This window comes from Fulmarus glacialis, unplaced genomic scaffold (assembly GCF_000690835.1).
Source record: "Fulmarus glacialis isolate BGI_N327 unplaced genomic scaffold, ASM69083v1 scaffold42611, whole genome shotgun sequence".
Classification (NCBI taxonomy): domain Eukaryota; kingdom Metazoa; phylum Chordata; class Aves; order Procellariiformes; family Procellariidae; genus Fulmarus; species Fulmarus glacialis.
In genome coordinates, this window is record NW_009194218.1 from 14,073 (window position 1) to 34,241 (window position 20,169).

Below are 20,169 nucleotides of genomic sequence, written 5' to 3' on the forward strand. Positions count from 1 at the left end.
AATTAACCAAAACAATTATGCAAAAGGAAGGAATTGTAAACGTGAAACAAACACACGCGCACGCAATCCTCAAAGGTCTCAAGACCAACACGGGGACTAATGTTCCGAGAAAGGTATTTAATTGGTATAGAAGGTAGCAAAAAAGACTGAGATGACAGGTGCCTGCCAGTGTGCCTCTGGGTACCTGAGGGAGCCGTGGTGGTTGTAACCAGAGCCCCTGCTCCTGGGGAATGTGCAAAACCCACCTCAGGTCAAAGCCCTCCCAGGGCTTGACCCAAGGATGCTTGCTGGTCCCTGTGCAGGAGGGCTTCACCCGACCACGCGCTTCCCACCTCGATTTCCACCCCACGGACCTTACCCTGAAGTATCAGGTAATCTTTCTTGTGTGGTTTTTCATGTTTTTTCTTTGAATGCCATAGTATTTAGACTTTCCTTAATATCCCCAGAATACGGACTCTGTTTCTCTGTAGGAATCTTTTTTTTTTTAATCCCCAATGGTTTAAGAGAAAAAGCTTGGAAACATGAGTGCTAAAAAGATTAAATAAACAGAAGGCAGGGAAAAAAATCATACATTTGTTATGATTTTAAAACCAAGCCATCTTAACCAAAGCTTTTGGGCAGGTTTTGGGCACGGCTTGGCAATACTGCAGACCCTTCCCTCAGCTGCAGCAGGATCGTGGCAGACAGCCTGAACTCGGTGGGACAGAAATTGCCTCTCCTCCTTCTCCACAGCAAGAATAAGATATAACATACTTCTGCTGTTCAGTAGCGTTTTGGCATTTGCCACTTCATGTATATTATGCATACACACTTCTCCCAGTCTGCTTCAGGGAAGTTCCTTCCATATTAAAGCAGGACAGGACTATAAAAGATGAACATTGCCTCAGCAGAAATTCATCCTGCTTGGTTGAACTGTGTGGCCTTTCTAATCTCCAGAGTACACATTGATTTTTTTCTTCCTTTTTTAAATAGAAATAGGTAAGTTGCATTTTTCAAACATGAAGCCCTACGTTTTTGCTTGAGACAGACTTCTTCAGCAGAACAACATTCAAATCAAATTCATCTTCTATGCCCACAAGCAAAATGTTCATCAACCCTGCTGTAAAATCCATTTTCAAATACAATGACTGTATACACACTTTTACAGCACTATTGTGTACTTCTTAATCTCCTTCCTTCTGAAGATCCTGAAGCATTTTAAAATAACTTGGTCCCATAGCACCCCTGTGAGGTAGGTGAAATATCATTATTCCCATATATACAGATTGGGAAACTCAGCCACACAGAAGGTAAGTCATGCCCAAGATCATGCAGAGATACGGCAGATCTGTGAATAAAACCAAGCTCTCCTGGATCCCTCTCCTATCTGTTAGATGTAAGACCATCTTCCCGTCCTTAATTTTAAATTAAAAATAGATGATGGATGTTGAAAGAATGATTTTGTTTTATCGGGCTCTCAGAAGAGCAAACATACAGGCAGAGATGGGTTTTTCATGGTGGTGACTAAGATTTTCCCCATTCTGAGAAGGCTCCTGGAGCTGAAGTACAGTTGTGGAGCACACCCTTACTATTTTCACATGTCCCCAGGAATGTAAGGAAATTGCTGAATTCTTCTGCTAGTTTCGTAGTTAATGAAAAATTATTGGCTGCACCCTGCTGGTATGAATGCCTTTGCGCTACTGCAGCAACACCAGCAGATGGTCCAGTCTTTCTGCTATGAATTCCTTGCTTAATCTTCCTGATTTTTACAATTTGTGGGTTTTGGTGAAAAACTGACACATTTCTAAATATCTATTATTAGAATAATGAACCACTGGAGACTAAGCAAACTGGAACAGCAGAAGGCGCCCTTGATGCACTGAGTATCTAAAATAAGTGCCCTGATCCACATGATATGTCATCTTACCATGGAGAAGTACAATACATAGGAAACTAGAAAACGTGTTTTTCTTTTTACAGATTAAAATTTAAAAAGTAAGAAATCTGTGTTAAGTCACGACTACAGAGAAACTAGCTCCCTGTCACCTGATGCAGAACCTCAGCCGCTAGGAAATCTGCCATGGATCATAGAGAGGTCAATGCTTGAATACTTCACTTCTGCAAATATAGAAAGGCTAAAATGCTCGCCTTATACCTATTCCTAGAATAGAGACGGATATTGTAAGTTGTCCCTCCTCTGGATTCATGGAACAGATTACCCAGAAAGGGCAACTAGACAGATAGCACAGATGAATTCGTTGTCTTTCCCTCACCAAACCCAAGGTGCTAGCAAAAATGTGTCAGGGTGTTGCTACCACGAGTAACCCATCTATTTGGTGCAAACAAACAAATCTTAGAGAGAAATTAACAGTGACTGCACAAGTGCATTTGCTGTAAAAAGGCGTTTTTTCCACAACTGGTGTGGTTTAGGCATAATATCACTCAGGTGGGTGCAAAAACACCCTTCTATGAATTTCTTATTGTAATTTCAGCTTATATATTGAATATCTTTCACAGGTAGTTTGACATTAACTGATTCATATACAGCAGTTTGTATTGCAAACATGCTGCTCATATCGTAAACGAGGGACTGGCATCTCCTTGCAATGAACACCCTGGAACAATTAATTTGTATTTTCATGAGCTTTCCTTATTTGCTACCTTGCAACTCACTGGTGTAACTGCACCTGGTAAATACCTTTCTCTATGTACAATACAGAGATAATGGACATACGAGTTCCACTGAATCATCAGTAGGTGACCAACAGCCCTGGGTTTAAGCAACTCTAACGTGAGGCTCCTCTTCTGTCTCCTGCCCCAGGCTGGTGTATGTTACCGAAGGCTCCAGCTGGCCAGTGGCTGGCAGGTCTACAACAGGTCCTGAAGGGTTTCGAAACTGCTTGTACACCCGAGGATCCTGGGCTACGTAGGTGGACGTGGAGGAGTAGAGCACCAGCCCAACAAGGATAGTGAAGAATGACAACAAGTAAAGTCCTGAAAACTAAGCAGAAATAAGAGTAGAGTCATTAGACACCGGTTATCCTGAGCTCATGAAGACCCACAGACAGGGGTAGGCACAGATCCTTGTTTTGGCGTGAAAGGCACAGAACAAACCCCCTACCACTGGAATGTCCATTTTTTATGGGAATGTCTCTTTGAAAGCTTGTTTGCTCCCATTAACTTCCCTGTCTTCCATAACCAACAGCTAACCGGTGCCTTCCCATGCCCCAGACATCTTAAGTATTGGTCAGGTGGGACTTGGGAAAGCTGGGTTCTGGTCACAGATCCAACGCTGACTTTGTTGTGCTTTCAGACAAGCCAACGACTTCTCTGAGTGCAAGTTTCTCTGGCTCCAGTGTGGGGTACCATCATCTACAGTTGTCTGCCAGGTAGTGGACAAACCTGAAGTTAATTACAGCTAAACCACAGGTCTGTGAAGTTTAACATGCCATTGGTAATATAAAAAGATAATTAAATAAGCATTTAAATGATTTAAATAAACATTTAAAACATATATACTTAAAAAAATATTTTAATAGAGGCACTTAAAAAGCCCACCTGCAGCTTCTCTTGCTTGTAAACAGAAAGCAGACGCTAGAAGATTAATGTGATTTTGGAGAGGATGAACGTCAGCTGTGAAACATGCGCTAGGTTGACCTCAAGAGGTTTGAAAGTACATATGGAGGGCAGTTAACCAACAGCTTGAGTACACATACTTTGGCACACAGCTTCACTAGCTCAGAGGTCAGCCTGAACTTTCTGACATATCCAGACTCTGTGTGCCTGGACTAAAAATACAACAGAAATAACCTTTTTGGCAATATGTTAGTCCTTACCGGTAAAGGTAAAGGCAGGGATTTAAAAGTACAGACCATTGTATATTAGCTTTAGATACTGGGTTTCTACTACGGGGGACACAAAAATGGCTTTAAGCCCATATGACTTGTCTCCTGATCCTAGACTTCAAGTTATTTTTTCTTGCATGCCATGTGTGAGAAGCCACGAAGGACAAATTGCATAGCCAGTTTGTTGGTGGGGATATTGAACTGGGGACATATGCATCAGTATTCACGTGACTTTAAAAAGCGCCTGTATTCTGCAGCTGTCAGGGATCTGTGCTTAAACACCAACAACTAGCTGCAACCTGTTATTAGCTGCTTCCTGAGGTACTTCACTATTTTACATAAGGGTGCCTGCAAGTCTGTTTTTTCATCCTGACTACAGTACTTTGATGGATGCCCAACTTGTTTCCTTTGGATCATTTTAGCACGGCACAAAATGGATAGACCGGACTATATTATGTAAGAAGAAGCTTTTTAGCAATTCTGCTTTTTATATTTAAATAAATAATCATTACGGTGAAAGCAAATTTTACTTAAGCTAACTTTGTAGCGATGTTAATCTGTTGTCATTTAAAAGACCTACACACCTGAGGAAGCATTTGGCTTTTTTAAAGAATCCACAGTATCTTTGAAAGCTTTGGGCATATAAGCCATGGGGATGTATGTTTTTCTCTCCCACAGCTAGCATGCACGTTTTAGAGGGAAAGCACCATAATGGGGAAAGTTTAAAGTGTGTCAGAAGGATTACAGGGAGGAAGAGTTCTGCTTTTCATCAGCTGTTAATTGCTTTTTTCCAGGAATGTCACCAGGTCTTCACGTGTCATCTGGCAGTATCATTTGATGTAATCACCAGCTGTCCCACCAGCCACAAAGACAGTGTCGAGCTTCACCCTGCGTCTGCTGAAGGATTCCCCCATGTGACGCAGCTCTGAAAGGACTGTTTAGGCTTAGATCTCCCCCATGTGGCAATCAAACCCAAGTCAACCATTTCAAAGCATTTTCCAACTGATTTTTTTCCCCATTTTCAGTTCAATTTTGCTCTCAGCACTTTCCCCCCAACTTGCTCTTTGCATGTGAACTTGGGTAACACTTGGCAGCAGTGGACTTGACTAAGCTGACACAAAACTCGGGAGCCAAATGCATCTACAGTTTCCCAAACCGGGAACTAGCTCCCCAATTCCCCTCTGTCCCTCCTTCCCACCTTATGCCTGAATTTCTCACCCCAGACAGCCAGCTGGCTCGCTCCACTGTATAACCAGAGTGCCAGCCAGATTTGTGATTGCCTTGTGTCCTGCTGTGAGGAATCTGTGGGGCTTCCAGCAGCTAAATGTGCCCTTTTTCTTGCTCTAGGAGCTGCCCAGCCAGAACCAATTCACTTTCGCTTTAGTTCGTGGCTCCAGCTCTACCATATCCCCCTCCTCCTGGCCATGCCTCTCATTTCTCTCTCAGCAGCTTTCTGCCAGTGGGCTCTTTCGCCCGATAATATTCTCTCCATGGCAGTGTCCCTCCCAGTGGCAGCTCTCCAGTCTGGGAGAACGGGTTTGAATGAAGCTGGGGGAAATCTAAACAAAGGCCCGTGAATCATTCGTCTTTGGTATCTATGCACAGCTAGTGCAAAGAGACCTGGATCCTGACAGCCCTATAACAATTCCATCTTTACCTTCCTTAGAAACAAGTTAAGGTTCAGGCTGAATTGTTTTCTGCAGCACTGAAGTAGAAGGGTTGTTAGTAAGGTTAATACAGGAATATATACTGTAGGTGTATGAGAAATCTCTGGTTTTTGTCAATACTCTGTCAGATTGACCAAAGCCCCTTGAAATCAATGGGTATTTTCCTCCTATTAAAACGGCAGTGAATCCAGCTGTGTGATGGGAGGATGCAGACTTACTTAGTTCATCAAATACAAAATTTCTTGTTCACTGTACAAATATTTCTAGCTGCAATCTTTGTATTTTACTGAAGATAGGATTTCCAGGCACACTCTACTGCTATTCTACATGTAGGTTTTGGAGTTTTTTTTATCTTGACCTGCAAACCTCATCTGCTGAGATTCACTATTAATAGACAGCAAAAGAGACACATCCAAAACCAGCCGAAAGAGCAATTCTTAAGAAATGAAGTGAGAGAAGATCATTTTTCATTGCTACCCTCTACGCAACTGCAATACCAAACTGCAGGCTCTCAGGAAGTGTGCAATTCCTCTCTTTGGCTAAAAAGCTACTTGAGAATGATATCCTGCTTCATTTTTTTGTCTTATCTCTCACTTTCTACAGAAACATATTTCCTCTAAGAAAAAATATTTTTAAAATATCCAGATTTGTACCTTTCTCCAAATCCCACTTCCCTCCATGCTAAACAGGATAACTGTAAGCTGTTCAAAGAGTAACACGGTTAGAAATTGTTTAGCTCAGATTAGCCAATGGGTGTCACACACCCTAGAGTAAGCAACCAAAAAAAACCCCTCATGTTTCTATAACATTAAATAATTTGCCTATAGATTTTGTATCTACACATATAGGTACATATGTATATAAGGTTGCTTATCATGTAGTTTATTGAAAGACCAGATGACTTTGTGATTAAATCAATGATCTAACACTCTTGAATCCTGGGATTGATTTTCAGCCTATGAATTTCTTTTGTGAATCAAAATTATTTTAGATGACCCTCAGTTTCTTACCCATTTAAAAGAGACAGTAACACTTGGTTACTGAATAAAGATGAGTTTACAGAATAAAAATGGGAAATAGGGATATCATCCTCTGAGGAGAAGGGAGAGGCCTCCTTTGTAGAGAAAAACTGTCTTAGTTACAATAACATTTCAGATTTCATCACTGACATGAAAGGCATCTGCCAAAACTTACTGAGTAGTCAAATCAAATAGTTAAATCAGCCCTACAGAACTCACCGTGGCTGCTCTGCTCTGACATCTGGGTGTCTATAAATGCTTTCCCAACCGGAAGTATTCAATATGGAACACACAGTGATATTTACAAACATTAAAAGATTAAGAAAACATAAAAAACAGGTCTTCTCTAGGCATTATTTAGTACCTGTGGTGAAAATAGCTTACACTAAACTACCATTAATTTTCAGCGTATAAAAAGCACATTTTAGGTGCCTGTCAATTTGAAGATAAACATACAAAGCAAAACCTAGACAAATGTAATGAGATAACATGTATAACAAGATTTGCTCAGTCTATCAAAACCTGCATTGATTCTGGGTGAGTGATTGTTTCTGGTATTTATCTAAGAGATGTCCCTTAGGGACCCGGTACTTGAATGCATTTGCCCAGCGAGGCTTAGCAGAAGAGCTAATGGCACCTGATGGCCTAGCTGCAGGAGCAGGGGTCTCGCTCCTCGCTCCGATACGTGCTACTGCAGAACCCTGCCAGAAAACCACTGCAGCAGTAAGGTCTAGCTGACCACCGAAAATAAATGGTGAAATCAGTCTGACTTTCTGTTATCCACGCACAAATTCTTTTACATTAAAAAAGAACAGAACCCAAACATATCTGCAGTGATTTTTTTTTTTTTTTTAAATAAAAGACCTTACAGCAGTGTTACATAAAATTGTGGATGAAGTTTAGAAAACCCATTCAAATTTTAGTTTATATACAGTATTTTTGTTCCAAGTGAATCAAAATTAGGCGTTTTGGGAGTAAGTCAAGCATCACAAGATTTCTAAAATAAAGAACAACAACATAAAGGCATCTGATAACTTTATATTTTAAAAAATCCAGAATGAACAATTAAGCCTTTCAAAATTTACTCCCCGCTATTTCTTATCCCCTGCTTCTTGTTATCTCCCCGTGCAAAACTTGTCTTTCATATACCCTGAAACCATTATGGCTACAAGAGTACTACTATTTCCACTTGAAAGTCTTGTGCTTTAAAGTAATCCAGTTAAAAAGATAGGTGCAAAATAAACTTCTTGGTGGGGAGCAAACAGTGCATCTGGTTTCATCATCTTGAATAATGATAAGACAATGACAGTAGAAGAAAGAAAAACTGTTCAGAAGGCAGTAAATTCATGCCTGGGTCTGGAGAGAGGGAGTCGTTCTTCAGTACACAGGTCATGAATTTAGAAGGAAAAGCAGAAAGAAAGGGCATAGAAGAATTGCTGTATCACAGCTAGGAAACACTGCACTGACTGACTGACTGCTGCAGACAAGTAGTTCTGACTGTCACAGATGTCCACATCCATGCTACCACTGGTGCTAGGGCAAAACAATATCCAAAGTGACAAAACCAGACAGATGTGAGTCTGCAGAAAAGCCCACACAGACAAAGAAACTCTATGATTTGCTAATTTTGCTCTTTTACTCAGCTATCATGATAATGATCATGACCATTATTACAATGGTTATGAAAATGCAAATTCTCTTTTACTCGGTCCATTGAACTGGAAATAGTCTGCAGGAGCAGACTACTGGAGCTGCGGCGCTCCAACTCCATTTGTATTTCACAACAGCAGCCACAGACTGAATCTGTTGGCAGGTAATATGAAGCCCAGCTCCTAGCCTACGGCAACCTAACTGTGCTTTTTAAGTCTTTAATAGGAATTTTTTGCTATATGACTAACTGAAAATTTAGAATTGTCCTGTTTCATATATTCAGTGATAAAGTATGAAATGGAATAACTATCTTTTCCCCTACCTCCTCTAGAAATTCTCCACATTTTGACAAAAATGAATAAAGAAATCAGGTCCATCAATTCAAATTTTAAACCTTAGAGAGAAGCGATCTCCTCAGAATCATACTGATGAATAGGGACAAAAATGTGCGTGTCAGGTGGAGTTCATTAGACCTGTATTTCTGTTGACACTCTCCACACTCTCCAGACAGGCAGTTCCCACCAACGTCTTACTCCAATCAGTGGGTCTGTGCAGTCTGATGAACCTCTCTGTTTTCCGAACTAATTCAGTTTGTCGCATACGCTGCACAGTCAATCAAAGCTAAGGCCAAGAAGGGCTCCTGCACCGACTTATGTCTTTTCCCCCTGGGTAATTTCACACATGAGTACCTGAGCAGGCTGAGCTAAGGGAGTTAAAACCAAATTTCTCTCATTATCTTTTATACAGCAAACAGACATTTCCACTCGGTTTGATGAATTGATCGAGAGACTGAGCTTCTTTTCGCACTGTTTTCTATTTTTGCCTCCAATATAGCAAATGAAGTTCACCGTGACCAAGTGCAGAAGTTGCGCTGTGGGAGGCACACACTCTCCAGCCAGCAGCAGTACCAGGAAGGGTGAGGGCTCTGAGAGCTATGAATTTGCACAGTGCTTTCACTTGCATAGCTGGATATTACAGACATATTCCTTTATTAATAGGAATGGAAGCCAGGATCCTAGTCATAGCTCATAGTGCGCTCTGGCAACTCCCTCGGCTCAGACCCACGAGGATCTGGCCAAATTTGTCTTAGGTCAGGACTGTGACTCACTGAAACTTGCTGACTATTTTTGTCCCAGCCTGTGAGGGAGAGGTCTCTATTTCCTCCTTCCGGGGAGGAAGGGATGCTCCCTTTGGGATTCAGGGTCTGCCCCGCTCTTTATTGGGAGAACAACCTGCTGGTTCAACCTCAGTTATTGCTGTCTGCCTTCAGGGATGAGGGATAAAGACCCGACCTTTGGCTGATCGCTGATCCCAGTTGAGAGTTGGGCAGAATATTTCCTAGGGATATGTAGACATCTTTCCAAACAGACTGCAGAACTAAGCTCTAGGCAGGTGATGATACATCTTTGTCATCAACAGAAATTGGGGCTGCCACCAACAGTGAAACACACTGTTTAAAACCCAAATGGCACCAAATACCAGAAGGGCTGCTGTGAGTTTTCCGGACTGCATTTGAACAGATAAAACTTGCCCACTTGAACCTTTATATGTCCTGCCAGATCTCTCAGATCTTTAATCTAGAGATCCCTAAAGGACCCAAACCACTGAGACATGGTTTAGCATGTCTTCTCAGCTCTCCAACTGCAGAAGTTTGAATGCAGAAGCTTGAGCAGAAGTGTTAGTTCTCTTGCTGAGAAAGGTACCAAGGGGTGCTGGACAGCTTCAGTAATGATGATAACTTCTGGGCACGGAGTCTGTCCACTAGCAGGAGGATTGCATTATCTTCACACTTTAATGACCTCCAGCTATTTCCAAGGCAAACTGTGAGGATATAGTCTTAAGTGATGACTTAAGGTCTTGTCTTGCCCTCTGAACTCAGCTGGGATGCAAAGTGAAATTTGTAGCTAGTTCTTCCACATTTCTTTTCTTTTCTTTCCTGTCCATTGGCAGTCACATAAGAAGTTTTTCACTGGATGAAAAAGACTTGAGCTGCAGGGCATGTCTCAACACATTGTTGTTGCTCCTGCAAGCCAGAACCCAAAGCAAGAAGCATCTGGCTTGCTTCAACGACAGTGAAAACCTGACATCAGCCTCATTGCCATTTGGTCAGAACAAAGAAGCCAAAGGAAGTTTTGCCTCTGTCATTTCACGCATGAGAGAAAGGTCATACTCCTCAATGCCTGCTGCCTGCTTGCATCCTCAGTTTTGTCTAACTCAGATGAAATGCTGCCCGTTACTATGGCTAATCAACTCCTGCTTATACTGAATTACAAATGTTGCATAGAAATTGTGATATGAAGTAATCATATGACACATTTTCTGTATTTTCTAGTTGATTCTCAAAGCTCCTGTTCTAGTGCTTGCATGTTTTACTGTAGGTAAAACATAGTGGTCCATGCCTTCTGTCATATAGCAGCACCCTCTTTTTCAGTCCTTGCATGGTATTTGCTGGTGGGCACAGTTTAACTGGTAAGACCGTGGTGAGTGGGGAAGTCCTAACCTCTTAGATGCTCAGGTTATCTATATGGGAGAAAAAGGAGGAGGGGGTTAAGGGAAAACTGTCACCACAAATTCTGTTAAAATTTGGGAAACTTCATAGTTTTCCTGGAATTCATTGGTGGAATAAAACAACCTTATGGAGAAAACTGATAGCATTTGGAGAAAAATCTCCGAGGCTGACGTAGGCAGCTGTAAGGCAAATACTGGTTTTGCACAAATCTGCATGATTTCATGCTTCTGAAATGGTATCATCAGAAAAATTTCTTAATAGGCTGTCCTTTCTAAACACATGCCTGTTAGGGCAAAATGTTTGTGTGAAATGGCTTATCTTCCTTTCCTGGGTGCCAGGAGAGATGGGAATGCTGCTTTCTCTTCTGTTTCCCTTTGTTGCCTCTGCCATCAAATGTGGACAAAAAATGAGCCTGTGTTCAGTACCCCGTGGTACCAGCAGTCTGTCTAATTAAAAAGTGCAAGGTAGAATGAGTCCTGCAATCTGTTTTAATCTTTTCTTATCTACATAGGAAAGAGATTTTTATGTGAAGTTAAAACACTTATACTACACTGCTCTAATTTCCTGTGAGCATCCTTACTGTGGGATAAGGGGGCTTCATTTCTGGTTATTTTATATCGATCACTTGGCAAGAGAGTGGTAAAGCAGTTATCCTTTTAAATGTTCTTAATACTAAAAAGAGGAGCCAACAGGAACACTTATAAAAATAAAAACAATTCCCCCTCCCCACTTTTACCTTTCAATATTCTTTGCTGGTTTGCTCTATCAGCTGCCAGTTGCCACGTGTCTTTCTGGTTTTGTGTGCAAGTATTTAATATAGTAGCAGCTATCTGCTGTACTTGATTCTGTATTACTGTATATGAGGCTAATTGTGTTCAAAACCAAGGTTACAATAATTGATTCATCTTGGATCCTTTGTTTGTATTTTTCTGCTGAATGCAACAATATATTCCTGCAGTAATGCTCCCGCAGAATGGCGTTCTTTTCTCTCAGCCACACAAACGGGGAGCACTCCTACCCTGAGAAACAAGGAATATGCAGCTGCAGTTACCCTTACCACAAGGGACTATGTAAACTGTCTGGAGGGAGTGTGATACGGCTGTTTCGCATCAGGGTTCTCCGTGGTCTGGCGCGTTTGCTGCAGGCAACATGAGGCCAAACTCCAGGAGCTCCAAGAGCTCTCAACTGAGTCAATTCACAAGACAGGTGCATGAGGGAATCAGAACGGAGAGCACGTCCTAAGCCGTCAAATCCAATCCCCCATTACTGCATACAGCCAGATCACATATTCCATCTGGCAAATACGCCCTGTCCTCCTGCAAGCATTATTAGGGGTTTTTTCCACTCCCCCTACTCTATTTAAAGTCTGTTCTGGAACCTCCCTGCTACGATCGCCAAAAAATCTCCCTAATTTCTATTCCAAATTTATGCTTTCTCAGTTTCCATCTGTGCGTTCTTGTATCAGCATTGGTCTTTAGCTCAAATAATTCTCCTTTTCTCCCTGTGAATTTATAGATTAATTTATATATGTTGAGATATCATAGTCCCTCCCAGTCCATCAGAAATCAAAGCTATGCTACATACAGCAAATATTTTTTAGGATTTGCACATTCAGTACATTGTTAGCGGACGCACGCTTACTCTGTCAAGGCTTTGGAGCAGATAAGAGAAAAAGCTCTGGTGGCCCTCTTGGGCTGACCAAAAATCTCCATAGCTACAGCTAGCAAAGCCCTGTCCTGAGATGGTAAGTTGCCTGTCCTAAGGCATTAGCACTTCTCCATCAATACTGGAAATACCTAGACCGACCCATTTGGGAACAGCTTTGTCACAACCATGCTCAAATTCCTCCCATCTGTTGCCACAGACATTACCTCGCATTTCTCAATGTCATCCAGTTCTTATTGCCCGATATTTTAATCCTTCTTCCTACTGAGGGTGCAAAGCTACTACTATAATCACTACACAAGACCGGTCTTCAGACCAACTCTTCGGGACCTCCATCAGTGAGCTCCTTCTAGCAAGCTGTTTCTCTCTCAGCACATTGCCTTATCCTTTATCCTCAGTAGCCAGTTCTTACCTAGCTTCTAATCTTTACAGTGCTAATCCTGTTCCTTAGCTTAATTGATAATTTTCTACACTGCATCTTACAAAAGCCTTGCAGATTAGATCTACCATTTGCCTTTTGTCTACAAAAATCTGACCTGTTAAATTATCAGACAGACACCAGATTTAGATTGGCATGATTTACCTTTTGTGAACCAGGTTGGATTTTATCCAATTTTCCATGTCCCTAATTATTCCTCCCTGGTGTCTACTTCTGATTTTAGTTTATTGCCTACTTCATATACAATTCTCCCAACTGTCTATATTCCCAAGCTTGAAAGTATTCAATTATTGTGTTCTGTTTCTACTTCTGATGTAATACTTTCCATTTCTATTAATTATTGTGCATTGTCTTAATATTTAACTCTCGTCCCTACTGAATGCGACAGAAGGTCCTGATTTCATTTTGGTGACAAACTAAAGGTTAATTTTGGCCTCTGCTGGCTTTGCATAGCGAAACTATTTCTTCTCTTCATATACAAGAAGAACTTTTTGCTATTTGTTTCACTTTCTTCTTCATTGCCAAGCTTGGTTTATCTTTTATAGCAATTAAACTTTACTCCTTTTCTTTTTCACCTATACAGTATCAGTTTTCTTATGTGATTATTCTCTATTCCTTGTTTTCGCTCTGTTTATTTCTAACAATTTTTTTAAAGAGATGGTTTGTCCTGAAAAGGCCTGAAAGAGCAGATACTCTTGCTTGCTAAACTTAACTCATGCAGGTGGTGGGAATAACTCCAGAAGTTTACTCCAGTTAATTAAGATGCTTAGCAGCAGTGCTGATGACAAGCATCTATCCCTATCATGGGTTTGAAAGCTTCCAGTTTAGTGGGAAGGGGGAGTTTAGACAAAAATAAGATGTGTTTTGGAGACTTTCTAGCAGTTAATAAAATACCCTACTGCTTAGATTGAAAGCACGTAGAAGTGATGTCTTCTGACCGATATTATGTCTGCCTGTTGACCCATTCCTTCATTTTGGTAGAAAATAGAAGGTAATTTAACCCAGGATGCTTTAAAGGATGCTTTAACCCAGTATGTCTGTAGCATTCATTGATTTGGCTGGTAGGAGGCACAACTGGAGTAAGCACTTCAATCCAGCTAGCTAATCAAAACAGATAAAATTAATTAATTTCCAATTTTACATATGTTTCTTTCCAGCAGCTCATGGACCATGTGGACAGCCAGGCATAATTCTTAACACACTTCCTGAATACTCTACCTTCTTTTCTGGTCACTTCTGGAAATAAGGACTTACTCAATTTCATAAGAAATCTCCAAATTTATAATGCAGCTATTGCATTTAACCCTTACCATTTGCTTTCAAAAATGATTCTGTCTACATCTCTGGAGAACTTCTAGCCTTTGTTTCCGTATGTTAAGGTGGAAACAGCATTTAATTTGAAGAATCATAATTTGAAAATCTTTGTAGATTTTTGGCAACTGAACCTTATTTAAGCTTTTGAATGCAGTTGCTGCTTTGCTAATTCATTACTTTTTTTGGCTGTCTCCTCTGGGTTGCAAATTATTGCTGAGGTATGTAACTCGACACATTCATTGTACTCCTTTGTATGCAAAAGTATGCTTGACTTGGGAAATGCTGAGGCTCTCATTTAATTTTTTTTTCCCCACAAATAATTATGAACCTAAGCCTCTTGGTCTTTGTTTTCATATTCATTGAGCTATCATTTAGAAAAGGTATGTTATTGGTAAGATCCAGCTCTTTTAATAGGATGTCTTTGTTATGTTTTTCTGTCTGCGCTTTTTCTTGTAATAAAGTAAAAGGCAGTATTTGTTACAATATTTTTTGCTTTATGCAGTTCATTCAAGCCATTTTCTTGTTCATTGTTGTTAGGCATTTGTAGTGTTCCACTCCCTCAAAATTTCCTTTTTCAGCCCATGCTCACCAGCAGCTTTAAAACCCATATGGTTTTGCTGAAGATTTATCATTTGAGAGTTAATTATTTCCAGTAACAGGAAGATTTCTGCTAATATGCCTGTACTTTCATATTGGGTAGGAATTATAAGCAGTTCACCTTTACCTTCCACACGACTCTTCACTACTTTTTCCAAAATATTATTTATTTCCTTCAGAGTGTAAGAGTTAAACTTCATAATGTACTCTGTGGTATTATATTGAAACACAAAACTAATTCAAACAAGGCAATTTGAGATGGCTGTTATTTGTCTCCAAGTGCTCAAAGCCCATTGTTACAATACTTGGCTTTTTGCATTTCTTTAAGTTAATAATATCCAATTATTAACTCCAAATGAAAATGATTGATGGATGGAGGCCTTATGCTAAACATAAGGATACTGCTGCATGTTCCACCAGTGCAATGCTGTTGCCTCCCTTTAGCCGCTATAATGCTCATGTGTCTGGAGCGTTGTTGAGCCTGTGAGCAAAGATGGGGACAGGAGAGACTAATGGGTTCTCCTCTTCTGACTGCAGATAGCAGTGACTTCAAATTGCATACAAAATGAAACAGCATCCTGAATCACACACACCCCCCTCCCCAATTCCCTAACCATTTCTCACTAGTTCCCTAAACACTGCTCCCCCTTACCTACCCCTGCTAAGAAAGCAATGAAGACTTGGGGATGATGGACTCAGCATTCTGCAAGGTGTTGAAAATTCAGGTCCCATGACAGTGACGTGAATTACCTTCTTCAAGTAGTCAAAGTATATTCCTGTTTATTTGTCCATGTTCAACTCATTCTCCAAAGACAATTCTTTGTTCAAGACACTTAACAAAGAGTATTTTATCATAACTGAAAGCAATACCAACCCTCAGCATAACATCGTCCGTATAGGGAAATGTCAGTGTTGGAAACTTACAATCCTGTGGTTCCTCTTCATCTTGTATAAAAAACTAGAGGAAACTAATCGGTTCTACGCTAGGACTTAAAACCTTTGTTCATGATTTTGTTTGAAAAATAACAACTTCTCACTATAAGGTAAGTAAACCACTTTCCCAGTGCCTTGTAGGTCAGAACACTTAAGTGGTTCATTGTAACCAAGTCTGACCACCAATTTAAGCAGATTACACAGGCAGATATACTGTCTCTTTTCTTTCTCTAGGGACTGTGAACAGGCTGATTTTACACATTTATTTACTACAGTTAACATTTACATTCTTTTTTCATTTCATGCATTCTTTTGAGTAGTCAATATCCATTAGGCAATTTGCTGTCCACTCTGACCAAAGGCAGAACTCAGCCATGAAAAGTGGTGCTTTTTTTCCCCTCACTGGTTGGATCGTCAGTATAAACTACTACTTACTTCAGTCTGAAATTGGTTCTATTTAGTGATTACATGAGTTTCAGCTGGCCTCAAACACCTTGTCTACAAATGAAAATTTACTTCCATAGCTACCTTACGCAGGTATTTAAAAAGAGTATAAATGTGTCAAATTGAAAAGCTCTTCTGAAATTGCAAACAAATCTTTTAACATTTTAACAGTTATGCTATGCAGGAAGATGTGATACTGAGATGTAAAAAGATTTGATTCAAAAGTTACACACAATAAAAAGGGGGGAGAAATGGAGAAAGAAAAGAAATATTATGCCCATCTAATCATTGATACAAAAAACCAAAAACCATACTATGAGTTGACAGCCAGGTGTGGAGTAGCAAGGCACAGAACAGTGCTGTTGTCAGTAAACCGTGTTAACCAGGCATTCACTAAGAATATTAAGAAATCTAAATTACATAGTTAAGAGAATATAAACCCATGCATAGGTAGGTAGATCAACCCCTGGCTGTTCTCTTGCTGTAATTATGAACTAGTTCCTGGCTAGGAAACCAAACCGTTGTTCTGTAATTAAAGAAAAGAAAAAAATTCCTAAACTGAGATGAGAAGTAGAAACTGAAGCTCTTTCAAGAACACAAATCCTGCATTTGCTTCTCTTATGAAACACCTAAACCTGTTGTTTCTAAAACAAAGTATGCTTGCTGGAAACTCTGGCAACTGCTGACTGCAGCTGCCAGGATTATCTCCATGGCAGACGCCTGGACACCTTAAAAGCTCCTTCTCGGGGTTCTGGGCTGCCTAATGCAGAACTGAGATTTGTTGTCTGGCTTCCAGAATCCGTGAGCTGCATAACTCATGTTTTCTCATACCTGAGATCTTCCAGTGCTAGAATACCTGGCTGAAAGTGTTGGAAACTGTGCGCCGTTGCAACCTCTTAGATGAGCGGGCGAAACAACAGTCAAGGTCTGAGAGAAATGCCAGCCTGTGTTTCCTTGGGAGCATACTGAAAACAGGATGTTTTCACTTAGCATTTCTGGTTTGATAATCAGGCATTTCCAACAAAAACGTATTTTGCTAGAAAACTCCTAACCAGTTCTATTGTGAGAAGTCTTTTAGCGAGATAAAAAAAAAAAATCGCAAGCTAAAAGCCCTGAAAACAACCTACAAAACTTGACATTTATAATGAGCTAGTATCTGAAAAATTATTGAAATTGAAGCTTTCATTGCAACTTCTACAATACGAATGCCACTTCTTTTACGCTCTTTTTTGATGGCTCCAAAACAGCGAGTATCCATGTTTCGCTATTCATGCTTCGCAACTAATGAATCTATTGCAAGATAATACTGTGAAAGGAAGAGACATCCTTTTAACAATGCTGTATTTTCAGAAAGCTGCCATATCTGTGCTGTGTTGTTAAAAATCCACTGTCAGACTGTGCAACATCTTGGTGGGAGTAATTTCATTTTCCAGCTTCTACTCTTTTTTGTCATTTTACTTCATAGCTTTTTTATTGTACGGCATGTTGCGCCCCCAGACAAAGGGTGAGCAGATGTGGCCCTTCCTGTCACAGGAATATACATTCAAGTGTGACCAAAGACACACCTAACTCCTTTCCACCTCAAGGTACCTCTTCACATATAGACGCCTAATATTTTCTAATTTATTATAATTTGGAGGGGGAAATTCAAATAACTAACTAACGAAATAAATAAATTTTTAAAAATGTGAAAAAGAAGCTTTTAAAATGCCACTTAGATGAAAGGCATGCAGACAGTACCGCTTCATGGGAACAGAGCTGTTGAGAGGGAGTCCCACTGTAAGAAATTTAGTACTCTAGAAAAGAAAGGGAAACATGGACGTAGGGTTCTGTACATTACCAATGGCACAAAGAATTAACTAGTAATATGATTCATCCTCATTATTTTCAAAGGCTTAGAAGCCTTCTCCAGGATAAAGGCCCTGTGAGATTAAATTCCATTCAAGCAGAGAGTTTATGGGTCAAGCAGCTTGCATATCCAATTTCATCAGGAAAATATCTTAAAGTGTATGACTGAGGAAGTAACAATGTAAAAAATAGCTGTTCAGCCTGCACTGCCTGCTCTACTGGAAATAATGATGCACCACTGACATCACCACTGTCAAAGTCTAAAATACGTAGGTGTCAGTCCCCTAACAAGTGCAAGCAAAGGAAAGGATCTTACTGACTTCCGCTTATACTTGCAGATAAGTTTAAAAAAGAAGTGAGAACAACATTTGAAGTATTTTCTCAGCTTGGTCAGATGACTGGGAAAAGTCTCTCAGGTTTTTATGGATGGCTACTAAGTAAAAATCAAACTAATAAATAAACAATCCTCCCCCAAACCAAACCAATTCTACCTCCTGCTCCCAAACCACAGACATCATATCCATCCTTCACTAACAAAAAAGGAAACATATGGAGTCACAATAAGGCATGGTCTTTATCTCCACAGTCATGAAACTGTGAATATTTTTAAAAGATTATTCCTTGAGTGGCAGACTTTCCTAATTTAGGAAAATGAACTGAAGTCCACTGAAGCCAGTAGAAAAGCTTCAGTGATTTGGATCAGGATGGTAAAGTACATGCTTTTAACTGGAGGCTTCTAATTCTTCTTTGTTTCCAGAAAGGACCAAATTTTCACCTCAGTTAAGTCTATGTAAATCCCCAATTCATGGGCATTGCTTAGGATCTGTGATGACAAAAATGAAATTGGAACCTACCGCCCCCAATTTGTACCTCCTCTTCTCCATTATGTTAAAAACCACACTCTTTTATGGCTTGTTTTTTGATGTAATGGGAAGGCTGTCATCTGCTCCCTTCCACTGGAGGGAATTAGCATTGAAAAGTCATTTTTAGAAGCATCAGTAAGCATCAGCAAGCAAGGTTTCAGCTAGCATAATTTCAGATATCTAGTGCTGAAAGGTTTTGAGTATCATGTTTATCTGTGTAGCCAAGTCCTTTATCACAGATACTCTCCATGATTCTAAATCAAGATATATGACTTCCTTGATTCATTATGAAATATATGCATTTTCTTCATTTGGAAATTGTGACTATATCCAGAAATTCTGAATTTTTATAGCTGCATCTTGGATAAAATAATGAATGAATTTGCCAAGGCAGAACATAATTGATTGTGTTTGGCTTGCTAGGTAATGATATAATATAGTGTGACTCAACCTGCTGGTGCAGAACACAATCAGTATACATGCTCTAGCTGGTGGAAAACATAAAATAAACTGCTTAGATTATTTAGTGAGAACCCAATTCGCTTAGAATGACTAAAGCACAACATACGGCTTGCAAATAAAAAGTACGAACTTTAAAAATTCACATAAAAATAAAGCTAAGGCTGAGACTAAAATATAAAAAAGAACACCTCCTATGCTAAAAAATAACTGAAGTTATACAAAAGTTCCAACCCCATACACCTGGAGAGCTGGCCCTGAATTTCCCAGCACCACTGGTGTCAGTATGTCCTTGACAAAGAACGGCTATCGCAGACTCTGACAGGGCAAGGACAGTCCTGTTACTCAGAATATTAAATTTCCTCCACACTATGCCTAGACATCCCTCTACACAGCATATATCACATTTGTATCGCATCCTCCTGTTTGGTTCCCAAGCTGTTTACCACCATGTAAAACTGTTACCAACCTGTTAAGTTTTAGGACTCTGATGGCCTTTGTTTTTCAAAGCAGGAGATAATTTAATTGTGCTTAAGAAGAAGGTGAAGTGAGAACAGATAGCTAGGAAAGTTTTGAATGTCATTGTATAAAATATATAAATATGGTGAGAATTTAAAAAAAGGATTGAAAATATGGAGTTGTATACTTAAATGCTATGGCAGTGCAGCCATAATTCAGCCACAAAAGAGGCCAGATACCTTTCCCCATCCACTGGAATATTTGGAATCAATTATTGATTACAGAAGAACTAAAAAGAGAGCTTTTATCTGGGGGTTGCAGATAATTTTAAGAATGATGCACTACAATCTAGTCATTTATCTCAGATTGAAAGTCATTACATTTCAATACAATATCACCTTGAACAATAACAATAACAATAAGATCTTGAATTATGAGTATATGACCACAGTTGTGTCAAGCTAACATGCTGTATCTAG

At 39.9% G+C, this 20,169-nt stretch overlaps 1 protein-coding gene across 1 annotated transcript in view; it reads right to left on the minus strand.

Moving 5' to 3' along the window:
• Positions 1-1,736: 1,736 nt before the first annotated feature.
• The window catches only part of SLC35F1 (solute carrier family 35, member F1), a gene marked incomplete at its 5' end in the record, with an annotated part of 36,971 nt that continues 18,538 nt past the window's right edge, over positions 1,737-20,169 (minus strand). Inside the window, 1 exon segment of the mRNA XM_009587700.1 lies at positions 1,737-2,980. Within this exon segment, the coding sequence (XP_009585995.1) occupies positions 2,756-2,980 (225 nt within the window).